General features: G+C 42.3%; 1 protein-coding gene across 2 annotated transcripts in view; it reads right to left on the minus strand.

Annotated features, from left to right (window-relative positions):
- The window catches only part of VPS41 (VPS41 subunit of HOPS complex), a 187,993-nt gene that overhangs the window by 36,267 nt on the left and 136,280 nt on the right, over positions 1-15,446 (minus strand). For both annotated transcript variants that reach the window (XM_086696999.1, XM_086697000.1), the window contains 6 exons: positions 14,581-14,696; positions 13,219-13,275; positions 11,873-11,934; positions 10,403-10,484; positions 6,047-6,139; positions 1,054-1,181 (listed from right to left, as the gene is read on the minus strand). In XM_086696999.1, coding sequence (XP_086553125.1) covers positions 1,054-1,181; positions 6,047-6,139; positions 10,403-10,484; positions 11,873-11,934; positions 13,219-13,275; positions 14,581-14,696 — 538 coding nt within the window. The remainder of the gene's footprint in view (positions 1-1,053; positions 1,182-6,046; positions 6,140-10,402; positions 10,485-11,872; positions 11,935-13,218; positions 13,276-14,580; positions 14,697-15,446) is intronic.

Genomic DNA, 15,446 nt, shown 5'->3' on the forward strand with positions numbered 1-15,446 from the left:
GCTCACACTTTGTCTCTCTCTCAAAAATAAATAAACATAAAAAAAATTTTTTTTAACAATTATTATTTAAAAAATATTTAACATTTATTCATTTTTGAGAGACAAAGACAGAGCATGCATGGGGGAGGGGCAGAGAGACAGGGAGACACAGAGTCTAAAGCAGGCTCCAGGCTCTGAGCTGTCAGCACAGAGCACGACACAGGGCTCAGACTCACGGACTGCAAGATCATGACCTGAGCTGAAGTTGGACACTTTAACTGACTGAGCCACCCAGGCGCCCCTGAATTCTAAGCCATTTTGGTGCACTTTCTTCGTCTTGGCAAAAGACACAAGAAGATGGGGGAGGGGTGGCCTGAGGTGGTAGGGATGCTCAGGAGAGGCTGACACAGGAACAGGGTTCCTGAGGTGACCCGTGGTATGCTTCTCTTTTCACTAGACCAGACCTGCCCCAAGGCAGGACTGTGTCTTACCTATCCCCGTGTCCCAGGCATAAAGAAGAAAGCCCAGCTCACCTGAAGTGCCCAACAAATATAAAAAATATTAACCAAGCTTCCATTTTCTAGGCTCTGACTCAGTGCCAGGCACTGTGCTTAATTAGTTCTTAATTATGACTTCTCCTTCAAACTTTTAAATCATCCCATTAGGAATGTATCCATCTTACAGAGAAGGAGGCTGAGGTTTGAGAGATTAACTGACACGCAGATCCAAGAGTGACAGAATCCAGAGCCTGCCTGGGAAACCGATTTTCTTCTGGAATCTAAGACCTGGCATTCTTCCCTTCCTGAACCACTGCCTCTACGTGGAGCTGCTGACGAGGGTCCCCTCTCCTCAGGGAAACACACTGCATTACATTTGTACAGTTTCACATGTTTTCCTCACCTGCTAGCTGTGCACCGGAGGTTTATGAAAGGACTTTACTAAGACCGAATGTAGGAAAATGGTACAAAAGGCTCCCTCTTCTGCGTCCTCCCCATCCAGAGTACGCTAGATCTAAAATATGAAAAACTCCTCATGTGGACTGAATTGGAAAAAGCAGCACTAAACTGTACTCACAGTTCTGCCAGAGTTTTGAGTAGGGTCCTATTCTGACTATCTTTCTTCAGGTGATCCCGAACTGCTTGAACAATTACTGAATTATTGTACAGATCTCCAGGCCATTCTCGGATCAGAGTGGCAAAACCCTAATCAAGGGGGGGAAAAACAGAAGAACACTCTATATACACAGAGTAACAATCCAAAAGGTTTAAACAATGCCTAAAAGTATTCATGTAAACAGACAGAATAATTTTATGATCAAAACTCTGGTCCAGGGGCGCCTGCATGGCTCAGTCGGTTGAGTGTCCAACTCTTGATTTTGGCTCAGGTCACGATCCCAGGGTCATGGGACTGAGCCCTGCATCAGGCTCTGCACCGAGTCTGGAACTTGCTTAAGATTCCCTTTCTCCCTCTCCCTCTCTCTGCCCCTCTCCCCTACTCACATGCTCTCTCCCTAAAATAAAACAGACAAACAAACAAGCAAAACTTTGGTTCATGAACATATCACCAATTTTCAGGCTCTGGGTTTGGGGGCAGTGAGGGAGGCAGACAATTACTGCCCGCTAACCTCCACTTACCGTTTCTGGAAGAGGTAGTGCCATCCAGTTCCGCACAAGTAAGGCAGCCCCCCAGGTGTTCAATAACGCAATGCCGCACACACGGAGCTTAGGTTTGCTTTGCTCTAACCTCATTCTGGACAAACTGTAACGCTGGATGACATTCTCAACATCTTGAAGATGCTGCCCCAGTTGGCTACTTCCCTCCCCGCCTTCTGTGCCCGCTGTGTCTGGCCTCGTGTGCACTGGTCACACAGGTGTCCTGTGCAGCTGGCAGTGCCACACACGGTGGCTTGTTCCCACAGCAGAGTCACCGGCACCCCACCATCAGCAAGACACCATCTTTGTCCTCTTTCCATTCTTGCCCCTAAACCTGGTTTTGTGTAGGGGATTTGGGACTTTGGCTCAAGTCCTGGCCCCTAGCTGGATCTCACATCTTGTGGTTCTCGTAGAAAACCCCAGATCTTCCGACTGGATCCTGTTTCCCTCCTACGTTTGGTTATTGGCCAATAGTATCCTGGGCATTCTCTGCCCTCCCATTCCTGACTTCAGTGCTCAGGTTTTGTAACTCAAAAGTATGGCAGAGCAGTTTGCTTACTGATCCTTGACAGCTTGTAGAGAAAAACCTTAGATGTATTCAAGACAGCAAAGGGAAGTAAAAATCTTCATGTTATTGAAAAAGATATAATTAATATTAAGTATCTCAACTAATCCTTTAATAAACTACTATGAATTTAGTTGAGTGACATTCATTCATTTTAATGTTTGTTTATTTTTGAGAGAGAAAAATAGAGAGCACGAGCAAGGGAGGGGCAAAGAGAGAGGGAGAGAGAAAATCCCAGGCAGGCTTCGCATGGTCAGCCCAGAGCCCGATGTGGGGCTCGATCTCACAAACTGTGAGATCGTAACCTGAATCGCAATCAAGAGTTGGACGATTAGCCTACTGGGCCGCCCAGGAGCCCCACTTAAGTGAGATTTAGAAATGAAAATAGTGTGGTGGAATTTGCTTCTGTAAAGTACCAAGATTTGCTACAAAGAAAATCCTGAAGAATCAAGATCACAGTCTCCATTAAAGTCCTACCTAACTAACCCAGGAAGGATGGCAAGAGACCAAAACAATAGGCAACACGTTTTCCATTCAAACTACAACCTTCGCACATAAAAGCACGATTGCTGTTTGACTTGAGAGGTTTGGGGAGAGGTGTACTTAAGTAAAGATGTGGTATCGGATAAAATCATTAAATCAGAATATTAAAATGTTCTTCGAGCCAAAATGATACTTTGGATCAAGTTTCTGTTTTAAGACCACATAATTTGTAAAATAAAAAAAAAAAAAATCTGAAAAGATTCCCACCCAAACACTGGTGGCTCTCAGTAGCCCTGAGACCAGGAATAATACTGTTTGGGAAAGGCTTGGCTCCATTTTCTCTTCTCCCCTTTCATGTGACAGTCTTGCAGCACTGACAACTTCTCACACAAAATAAGACAAAATGACCGGTCACACTGTGTGACAAAAACATGATGACTCCTAAATAAACTAAAATAAACACTTATCACATTTCACATTAGGCTTTTCTCTGCTTACCCGGCTCCGTGCACCCTCGAACAGATGTGCTAAGAAATACTGATGCAATCAACCCTGTGGCCTTTACGATTAATCAGAGGACACGGTTATCAGGGGGCTGTTCTGATCGACTGGGGAGAGTGAGAGAGCACCTCAGTGCCCATCAGAGTTAAGTACGAGGTTATACAGTGTTCATTAAATGAAATGCCAGAGCAGTTGTCCTACTTTTAATAAGCTATACATTTGTCATCAGTATTATGAAACAAAGTTTAACTCACTATGGAGCTCTAGTGGCACAATTGGCTAGCCCATGGTACTTATAAAATAGTTCTGCTATGGGGCGCCTGGGTGGCTTAGTCCGTTAAGCGTCCAACTGCAGCTCAGGTCATGATCTCATCGTGTCTGGGTTCGAGCCCCGTGTCGGGCTCTGTGCTGACAGCTCAGAGCTCAGAGTCTGCTTCAGATTCCGCCTCTCTCTCTCTCTCTCTCTCTCTCTCTCTGCCCCTCCCCCGCTCATGCTGTCTCTGTCTCTCAAAAATGAATAAATGTTTAAAAAAATTTTTTAAAAATAATAAGATAATTCTGCTGGGTTGTACCCCATAGAAACAAGCCATGAAGCATCACTACCTCCAAGTAAATACAGCCACTTCATATCTTCATTTAGGAAGAAAATTGAGAAGTCAATATTCCAGAGAGGTAGACAGCTGTTTTTTGTTTTCAATCTGATCTTTCCTGCTGTTTAGTGACACAAAATTTTCATCCACCTAACACATGATCAAAAGTGTTGCTACAGAACACTGTTCCCTGGTCAATTCTGTGACAATTTAATTCAAAATTAAACATGAAATTAAGATTGAGGGAAGGTGGACAATTTATAAGAGCTTATGACAGTGACAATAAATTATGTAGACCCTTCCTAACAGTACTGACCAGGCAGACACCCTGATTATTCAGGAAAAAATAGCCACGAAATCTAAGCTTAAGTCATGCTTGTTTCTTTTTGTCTCAGTCAACAGGCTTCCAGACATGAATCAATAGGATAGGTTTAAGGATACAGAATTTAAGACCATTTCTTGAAAAAGAGTTGAATCATGTGAAAGAATTGTAACACAATCATAAAAATAATAAAATTGTGGTTTCCATGGTTAAATTACATTATTTTAAAAAGAGGGCAGGTATACTAAGCTTCAGTATTTCTCAATAAAATTCATATTTTTCTCTATCATTTTTATAGGACACTCATAATTCTCTTTTGGGAAGATGTACAAAGATGGAATATTTATGACAGCCACTCTCTCTACTCAGAACATACTGGAAAGAAACAGAAGTCCATTACAGGTCTTTATTCACTGAAGAAATCTTTTCCAATAACTATGGCCAATAATGGTCTATAATGGTCTCTCATTAGATTTTGTATAGAACATATCGCTCTGCCCTGTGTCACTTACAGTCCAGTTGCTTAAAGCTTACCGAGGTGGTCTCCACCCTCAGCCTGTAAATCTACTGAAGATAGGACTGTGTTTTTTAAATTTCTCTTGGATCCAGCGCAGTTGTAGACCGTGGAAGGTTCTAAATAAAGCTCTGTTGAACTGAACGGAATGGGAAATGAATAGGAACCATGCCTCTAGCCTACATCAGCTGGCACCCAACATAAATGACAGAAACTATTACCATAAACTCTTCTAGGAGATCTACATCTACAGATCTAGAAAGGAGTAGATCCATGCTGTAAAAGCAAGGGAATACAGATCACATGTGCCTCAGGCTGCTTGAATCTTTCATATCCAGGAACACCTGGCAGAAAGTAACTGACCGCATACCTGCATTATCCGCATACGGGATCACTATTTTAAGGGGCCCTGTAGACCTTAAGATCTAAAATTCACGTCAGAGTTAAAACCTAGTAGTGTTTGCCATGGGACCTTCCTTAAATTCATCTGTTATTGGTAAAAAAAGGATCCTAACAAGGCACTCAGAAGCCAGGCACTCCAGTCTGCTCACCTCCTCCATGTATGAACCTTTTTGGAAGCCACCTCAAGTTCTGATGCACATAAAGTCCTCCTTATCTTTTATTTTTTTTTTATTTTTTTTTTAATGTTTTTTATTTATTTTTGAGATAGAGAGAGACGCAGCATGAATGGGGTAGGGGCAGAGAGAGAGAGGAAGACACAGAATCAGAAGCAGGCTCCAGGCTCTGAGCCATCAGCCCAGAGCCCAACGCGGGGCTCGAACTCACGGACCGCGAGATTGTGACCTGAGCTGAAGTCGGACGCTCAACCGACTGAGCCACCCAGGCGCCCCCCTTATCTTTTAAAACATAACACCAAGATACAAGATGGCAGGGACAGCTGGTAGCATACTACGAGGCACCAAAAACGAACACCTATCACTGGGTTAGGCTCTTGGAACTTTACGACGAGCTGTAGATGGTGCCTTTCCCTGCCATCAATAAGCAAACAGATCTTTTCCAATCTCCTTCCCCATTCCTGCACACTGCCCCCCCCCCCCCCGGTTTCTCTTCATTCTGCCTTTGGCAAACTTAGTTCTGAGTCTCCAGCATCAATGGGTTGCTGCTCTTCTGTGTACGAAATCACCAAACAGTACTTAGTCCTTTTTCTTTAGCCCTTTCAAAGAGCCAAAGGAATTAGCTGTAGGAAATTATAAAGGAACAGAGGAACTGGTCACAATGTATGCAGACTAGAGATTTTCATGGTCTACGCAGACACGCAGACATGAGTGGGCATCAAGGTCTCACCTCGGCTTTATCTATCACACACGACCCGCAAATCTGCTCCCTTTCAACCCCCTGCTCCCCTGTATTACTTTTCTAGATTTCTTACCGCTTTCCCATTGAGACAAAGTAACTATGACCGTGTCAGAATGGCCGTACCTCATAATCACTTTCCAAAAATTCATGTAAGATCATTTCATAGATGAGTGGTTTCAGAACTGGGTCTCCCCTTGGCAAGTAAGGACTAATAGCCTAAGGAAGGAAAAGGAAAAAAATCTTTTCAGAAGGGACAAAACGAAACCATACTCCAATTACGTAGAAAATGTAAACGTACAGAGATCTTTTGCCACCTATCGTAGGGTTATGTTGATAAAACCATCACAAAATGAGAATATTTTAAGTCAGAAATGCTTTTAAAGTACCCCCCTACTGAACATCACAGCTTAGCCGAGCATACCTTAGATGTGCTCACATCACTTACATTAGCCGACAGTTGGGCAAAATCCTCTAAAAATAAAAGCACACGGCCTGCTTTTATTAGAAAGCATTGAACATCTCTTAGTTTACCGAGTATTGTACTGAAAATGAAGAACAGAATGGCTGTGTGGGTAGAGAATGCTTGTGAGCGTATGGGCTGCTGACCCAGGTGATGGTGCAGCTGACCTAATCGGGAGTTCCGCTCGGCTGCCCTGCCCGGCAGTGCGACAGAGGCTTGTCCCATGTATCACAAGCCCAAGAAAAAATCCGAATCCAAAGCGCGGTTTCTACTGTGTGTCACTTTTGCACCAATGTAAAGTTGAAAAACCAGAAGTTAAACTACTGTAAGTAGGAGACCATCTGTGTATTTTTACTTTTTTTTTTTTTTCAACGTTTATTTATTTTTGGGACAGAGAGAGACAGAGCATGAACGGGGGAGGGGCAGAGAGAGGGAGACATAGAATCGGAAACAGGCTCCAGGCTCTGAGCCATCAGCCCAGAGCCTGACGCGGGGCTCGAACTCACGGACCGCGAGATCGTGACCTGGCTGAAGCCGGACGCTTAACCGACTGCGCCACCCAGGTGCCCCTGTATTTTTACTTTTAAAAATGTAAGGCAACAGATGGGGTGCCTGGGTGGCTCAGTCGGTTAAGCATCTAACTTCAGCTCAGGTCAGGATCTCATGGTTCCTGAGTTTGAGCCTCGCATCAGGCTCTGTGCTGATGGCTCAGAGACTGGAGCCGGCTTTGGATTCTGTTTCCCTATCTCTCTGCCCTGTTCTCATTCTGTGTGTGTGTGTGTCTCTCTCTCTCTCTCAAAGGTAAACAATCATAAAAAAAAGTTTTTTTTAAATGTATGGCAACAGAGTACTTTGGAAAATTATTATGAAAAAAATTCAAATAAACTCTGTCTTACAACACATTACAATATATATTCAAAAGTATCTATGACATGTACGTATGTATGAATGATGAATAAAACACTGCCTCAGGTTAAACTTTCTCTCGCTCTTCTTCCTGATACTTCTAAATAATAGGAGGAAGAATGTCGCAGAAATAAAAGCTTTACCTTAAGTAATCAAGGAGTCACAGGTCACCTATCCCTATTTTTTTCCTTAAAATGGAATCTATCACTCTTTAAAAACTTATAATCATCATTTGAAATTAAGGGAAAATAACACACCTTGCGTTCTTTAGCCATTTGAGTGCTGTGTTGAGTGCTGAATTTCCAAACACTGTTAAATGACCCTGCAGTGCACTATGTACTCATCACCATACTCTGTCCTGGGGACACAGACCTAGAGTCACCATCCCAAGGGGCTCAAAGCCTCAGAGGGATGGCATGCACACATCTAAACAGCCAACTGCAAGCCTGTGTGCTAAGTGTTCTAAAAAAGGGGTTCACAAGGTGCTGGGTGAGCAGGGGTGGAGCCTATATACTGAGGCAGATGCAATGGACACCAGGAGTCCATCAGGAAAAGAAAGATGGGGAAGGGCAGAGGGAACAGCGTGGAGCCATGGATGCGCACTGTGTTCAGGAAGACCAGAGGGGCTCAGAGACGTGGGACAGGGGTCACAGAAGTGAGCTAAATCTGGAGAGAAAGGGGAAGTGAGGCAATGAAAGCAATTTGGATTTTATACTTCAAGCAGAAGGGCAGAGAGAAGAGCAGATTTAATTTTTAAACCGCTAGCCCTGGGTAGGGCTGTTCGTCCGTCTGCCAGAAGGCCCCTGCAATGGCACAGACAAGGGTCAAGGCAGCAGCAGTGGAGGGGAAGAGAGGTGCTGACAAGGTAAGACAGAGCCGCAGATTAAACAGAATCGGGAGGCAGCTCAGATGTTCTCATCAGGGCAGCGGCTGTGAGCCGTAAAGCATGGAGGGATGGGTGTATCGTGAAGCCACAGATACAGACTGAGAGAGGGAGGACCAAATTTGGGAAAGCAACGGATTCATGTTCATCTGAGTGATTGTTATCAGCAGTTCATGCAAGTAAAAATGGCCATCACGCGTTTCCAGGACAGACACTGAATTTAAAAGAGAGGTATGGGTTTATGGAGCCATCAGCGTACACATGGCCACAGGACTGGATAAGATCCTCCAGGAGCAGCCCAGTGAACAAGACAAGAAGTGTCCCTGGGGGAAGAAGAACAACATGCGGGCAAAAGTGCAGATGTCACAGGGCGGGCAGACTGAGCAACTGGGAATTTTTTTTTTTTTTAAGTTTTTAAAAAATTTTTTGAGAGAGAGAGCACTAGTGGAGGAGAGGGACGGAGGAGAAGGAAGAGAGAGAGAAGGTGGGGGGAGGGTGGGAGGGAGAGAGGGAGAGAGACTCTCAAGCAGATTCCACACTCAGTGTTCAGTGTGGAGCCTGACATAGGGCATGATCCCACAACCCTGGGATCATGACCTGAGCTGAAATCAAGAGTTGGCTGAGCCACCCAGGCACCCTATAACTAGAAATTTTTAAGAACATATTCATAACTCTAAGAGAAGGTTCACAAATATTGGGGGGAAAATTAAATATTTTAAACAAACATAATATTATTTAATCTGGATGTTGTGCAATAAATTGAAAGGTAAATCGTTTCCTTCAAAGGAAACAATCAACAAAACTAAAAGGTAATCTTCAGAATGGGAGAAGATATTTGCAAATGACCTATCAGATAAAGGGTTAGCATCTAAAATATATAAAGAACTTATAAAACTGAACATCCAAAAAACCAATAATCTAGTTAAAAAATGGGCAGAAGACACGAACAGACATTTTTCCAAAGAAGACATACAAATGGCTAACAGACAAATGAGAAGATGCTCGACATCACTCATCAAGGGAATACAAATCAAAACTACAATGAGGTTATCAACTCACACCTGTCAAATGGCTAAAATTAGCAACTCCAGCAACAACAGATGTTGGCGAGGATGCAGAGAAAAGGGAACCCTCTTACACTGTTGGTGGGAATACAAACTGGTGCAGCCACACTGGAAGAGAGTATGGAGGCTCCTCAAAAAGTTAAAAATAGAAGTACCCTACCTGCGATCCAACAACTGTACTAGTAGGTATTTATCCAAAGGATACAAAATTACTGATTTGAAGGGATACACGCACACCAATGCTAGCAGCAATATCAACCACAGCCAAATTACGGAAAGAGCCCAAATGTCCATCGGCTGATAAATGGATAAAGAAGGTGGAATATTACTCAACCATAAAAAAGAATGAAATCTTGCCATTTGCAATGACATGGATGGAGCTAGAATGTATTATGCTAAACGAAATAAGTCTGAGAAAGACCAATACCATATGATGTCACTCATATGTGGAATTTAAGAAATAAAACAGACGTGAACGTAGGGGAAGGGGTAAAAAAAAAGAGAAGCGAACTATAAGACACTCTTAACTACAGAGAATAGACTGAGGGTTGCTGGAGGGAGGTGGGAGTGGGATGGATTAAATGGGTGACGGGCATTCAGGAGGGCACTTATCACATCAACAAGCGTGAGGGGCACTGGGTGTTGTATGTTAAGTGCTAATCACTAAATTTTACACCTGAAACTAATATTACACTGTATATTAACTAACTGGAAATTAATAAGAACTTGAAAAAGAAAAAAAAAGAAGGTAAAGACATGAAATATTGAGTTACGTGTTATAGTTACATGGTCAAACTTTTCATCTGTCTTCCAACAAATAAAATATTATTTGAAAAGTACATTAATTCTTCAGTGCATTTGAAAAACGACTCATGTTTTTATAATCTGCAGGATGAGACTATACCTGCTTTCCGTATTCATTAGAAAGGACATTAAACACTTCATCTAAACAGAGAGAACTGGAGTGATGTAAGAAGGTATAACATATAGGTATATGTTTTATACACATGAAATATAAACCAGATTTATGTTCTGATGTTTCTTCCTAGCTGAGATAACACTCACTTCCCAGGAAGAAACTGATTACTATGGTCTTCATTTTATTTCCATCTCAATATTAATATCCTACATACAAAAATTAAGAGTTAAAAATAAGGCTAGCTTACCTTAAGCTGTCCAATTTCTTTAAACTTATAAACTTCATATTCCCAGAGTGCTGCATTTTTCCCAAGAATTTTCTGGCATTTGCTGGCAGTCAAAACATCCCAGGGAGAAAGGAAAAAGAGAAAAAGAAAAAAAGAAAAAAAGAATAAGTAATACATTTCCTCTATTGGTTTAGATAAATCTCTCATCCCAGAGTTGTGACAAATTTCTATCTCAAGTGCCAAGGAACATAAAGGTATTACTAGACAACCACTTGCCTGCATATACAAGGTTGACGGAAATCATGAAAATTGATATGAAATACTTAGAAATAAAGAGGAGTCCCTTTCAGAAGACTACGATTAGGAGTTGTAGGAGTTTTCCCAATGATTATCCCGTTCTGGGTTTCCTACTAAGCCAGATGAGCACTGCTGGTTTGGGAACCAGCGGGTTTGGGGCCTTGAAGAAATGTCACCATACCCAAAAGCACCAATTTAAACCACTTCTTGAATGGCTTGAAGTAATAGACTACAAAATCAGACGTCAGAAAATTGGAAGCCTATCACTGTATATCATCTGGAGAAATATTTATATACGAATCAAAACTTAATTTAGGCTGCAAAAAACCACGTTTCCCTAAATCTCAGAAAATAATAGGTAGGCCTCAAGGCTAGGTGTCCAAGCTGCTGTGCAGTCCCGCAGGCGAGAACCCTGAAGCTCCAGGGGGAGCCACACCCACACACACCCACACAATCACTATACAACATTTGTGTTCTTGCAAACCTGAAGCCTGAAATCTGGTCAGTTCTGTGTAATTGCCACCCTCTTGTTGGCAGACCCCTCTCCTTGAATTATAGGCAGTGGTACTGACTGCCTTCTCAAGGATGTCTGTAGAGTGAACAGCCCCGGAAACGAGAGACACAGATAGTGTTTCCCTCCAGAGCCGAGGGCAGGTTGGTGATGATAAAAATACTGTGTTCCTCTGAAGCTAAGGGCAGGCAGGATTACTGCTCATTATGAAAGAATCAGATGCCCTAAGCTCAGGGTCCCTTCTCCTGTAACACGACCGATGGCCTGCGCAGTGCCACCCGGAGGCCTTCTGTAGGAACTGGGGCTGTGGGATGTGGCACAAATGTGGACGCTCCGGCTACAGCGGCTGCTGCTGAGGCAGGCCTGCGTCTCCGACCCACGAGTCACGTCTTCTGCCAGCACCCGTGAAACCGATGTGCTACCCTGTTAGCTTATAAAAAGGGTAAACTCTCACACGCTTCATGTTTTTCACATCCTTCTCATTAAATCCCTTGTTTGGTGAAAATGAGACAGTAGGTGGGTAAGTAACAAAGCCAGGCTGCGGTTAAGGCCGCTAATACTCAAAAATTACCCCTCCAAGAAAGATCTAAAAAAATGCCAACCCCAGAGAATGGCTTATTTTACTGTAAACGTTTCTCGCTTCTACTTATACTAACAAACAATTGTGAAAATATCATTATTACCGTGCTGCTATGTCATACTCTCCTTTCTCCACCAGGTGGTTTATATATGCCAAGCCAATGTCCTAGGGAAAATGAAATGAAGGAATTTCATAATTAACTGGAAAAACTGGGAAGGTGAGCCTCAGTTCCTGAGCAGGCCATGACCTCAGGGTCCTGCTGGCACACTACTGCTTAGAATCTGTTTTATACACCTTAGTGTGCTGTACATAATTATGCTCATTTCCTTCCTAAGCATGTTTAAATGCATCTGTTGTTTCTATTTTCACCAGGTGCCCCTAGGTGATTTTTATTGTGGGGGGGAAAAGTATACGAGATGCAAATAAACATGGAAATCAATTTTTTTTTTATAATTTTTTTTTTTAACGTTTATTTATTTTTGAGACAGAGAGAGACAGAGCATGAACGGGGGAGGGTCAGAGAGAGGGAGACAGAATCTGAAACAGGCTCCAGCCTCTGAGCTGTCAGCACAGAGTCCGACGCGGGGCTCGAACTCACAGACCATGAGATCATGACCTGAGCCGAAGTCGGCCTCTCGACCGACTGAGCCACCCAGGCGCCCCAACATGGAAATCAATTTTAATAAAAGGGATGCCTGGGTGGCTCAGTCGGTCAAGCGTCCAACCTCAGCTCAGGTCATGATCTCAGAGTTTGTGAGTTCGAGCCCCGCGTCGGGCTCTGTGCCGACAGCTGGGAGCCTGGAGCCTGCTGCAGATTCTGTGTCCCACCCTCTCTCTCTGCCCCTCCCCCACCTGTACTCTCTCTCTCAAAAATAAACATAAAAAAAAAAAGACCACTAGGTTTCCAGTTTTCATCTGTGAACAATGGTCCTGCATTGGCTGATTTCTAAAGACCTTTCACACTCTTTCCATCTGCACATTCACTGTCACAATTAGCAAAGAAATGGGCTTTCAGTCACCGTATTTTTCCATAGTCCAAAATGCACTGAAAATTGTATCCGAGGTCCTATATTCGTCTCCATGACACATATGACTCTTATTATGGAGACACTGAGGCAATCTGGCATTATGAAACTACTCTGGATACATTTTGGGATAATGCAAAGAAAACTTCCCCGCACACAATGGGAAAGTTTTGTACTTAAAGTGCATGTCACAAATCCAGTTTCCAAATTACCCAAAACAGCCTCCTAGCAGGTAGTCAAGCCTCTTGGTTACAAGCAGACACTGATTCAATAAAATGAAATATTTTGACCTTGCAGATTGGAAGGTCTGAAATAAAGTCTCTAAAAGGTAGGAAAAAACCTGTTCTTTTCAAATTACTTTAAGTCTCATTATAACTTATCAAAAGGTAAAGTTATGTTTCAAATAATAAAATTACACACTTACTAGAATCTTATGTCTTTTAATGTTCTTCTGGCTGATTTCAGCTGCCATCAAAGCTTCCTACATTTACAAAAGCACGATAAAGGGAGCAGAAAAGAAGGGAGGGAAAATGGAAGAGAGTGGGAAAGAAGACATTGAGGTTATAAACACTATATTTATTATGTTTTAAAGTTCTAGACTACATAAATAAAGCCCCATTTTCCCATGGCTTTTGCTTCAAGCATGGGCATTTTTAATGTTATGGTTGAATGAACCTCACTGCATTCAAACTCCAACAGAAGCAGTCAACCAAAATGAAGACTTCTCTTATTTCCATTTGAATGCATTTCCACATTAGGATAGTGGAATCACATTTCAGACACAAATCAAAATACAGCAACATCTCTGGGGTTCAAAGAAACAAAAAAATTCATCTGTCATTCTAAATCTGCATGACGTACAGTGACAAAGGGGCACTTTTCCTTTGTGGGATACAAAAAAACTTGATGCACACAGTTAAGTGTATCTGCAATTAAGATCTCGAAAAACCCTACTTTTACTTTTATCTTGGGAAGTTCATAATTATTACTTTAACACAAATGTCTAAAACATAAAATTATTTAAGGAACTGCTGCATCTGAAGCAATATGGTAATCACTGAGGTATGAACTCTGTAGCAATGCCGGGACTCAAGCTAGTTTATAAATGAAAACCATTTTCCCCCCAAATCCTTTCAGGCGGTTACAAACTTAAAGCAGTAAATGAGTAGATTATTTTGTGTCTGTTTGTTTTCAGCTTATTAGTATGTAAGCCCATCCAGAGAGTTTCTCTATGCCAACCGTAATAATACCATTACAGCTTTTAAAGTTAAAAGGTTTTCTTTTTGTTAAAAAAAAAAAAAAGTCATCATGGGACATTTTTCTACTCAAATTAGTCTGAATCCAGACTCGGTGAGGTGGACATCATCATCATCTCTGAACAAGTAGTTCAAACAATTCCAAGTGAGTATTGATTTGATAGCTTAATCTTATGTATGAAATTGGCACAAATGAATGGTGTCACTAACAGACAGAAGAGACAATTCTGAAACACTAGCTCGATTTTATTTTCCTTGAAAAACCATAGGAGAAACACTTGAATAGGCTGCATCTAATGTGCCTCGCTCCCTCTACCACACCTCTTCCTCCACTGAACAACGAAACCAGTTAACCTCCTTGTAATCCTTTCTCCCCTCATTTCTGAAAAGAGTATTGGAAAGTTATCAGCCTCCTACCTATTTTTAGCTTAGGGCGTTCTAATTCACCGACATGAAAGATTTATTACACAAACCTTTTATCCTCTGTTACAGATGCCACCATACTTTCAGGAAAGTAAAATCAAAACTACCTCGTATTTCTTCTTTTCAAGGAGCCAGTCAATGTGGTCATCTTGGTCCCGTTCCTTGGCTACGACAATGTCTCTTGGACTCACGATATAAAAGAGTGACTCCCCTTCAGAGTACTCTGTAGGTGAGGCAAGAAAGGAACAGCGTGGGTGGCTTGGCATTAGATGCTTCAGTAGCAGTTTCAAGGGACTCAGGTTATACAATTCCAAGGGAAACAGAAAACTTGGCTACCTTTGGGCAAGTCTGTTTGGCTCTGTCTGAAGGCAAACAATTATTTAAAAGAAAAAAAAAAGGGAGGGAAGGAAGGAATATCAAAAAACTTTGAAAAAATAAGGTAGTTTATAATTCTATGTTTAACACATTAACATCGTGACCTCGGCTGAAAGATGGTGATCAAAATGCTCTGTGTCACCTGTGTGTTAGAATTCATCTTCTGTATATAAACTTAATTTATGGCCATTTACAGCACTGTTCTATTTTTACAGAACAATTACACCCCATAGTTGGCAATAAATGTTTCCTCCTCATCAAGGTCAAGGCCACCTAAAGCATAAATGACAGATGCCCCAGGCCCCGGGGTCATCATCTATCATTTCAGCACATTGTGCACAACACCAGTTGCGAGGGTTTCCTGCAGAATTCAATTACACAACCTGTTTGGAAGGGTTGTTAAGTGTGCTGAGCAAAATGCCTTGACTGGACACTTCCGGTTGTGAATCACATGTGCTTTTTGCCAAGTCCAGAATATACTCTTAATTTCTCAACTGATTAGGGGCTCCGTATAAGAAAGCTCAAACTGGGGGCACCCGGGTGGCTCAGTCAGTAAAGCGTCCAACTTTGGCTCAGGTCATGATCTCATGGTTCATGG

The sequence above is a fragment of the Puma concolor genome, chromosome A2, assembly GCF_028749965.1.
Source record: "Puma concolor isolate L17-30 chromosome A2, mPumCon1.1.hap2, whole genome shotgun sequence".
Lineage (NCBI taxonomy): Eukaryota > Metazoa > Chordata > Mammalia > Carnivora > Felidae > Puma > Puma concolor.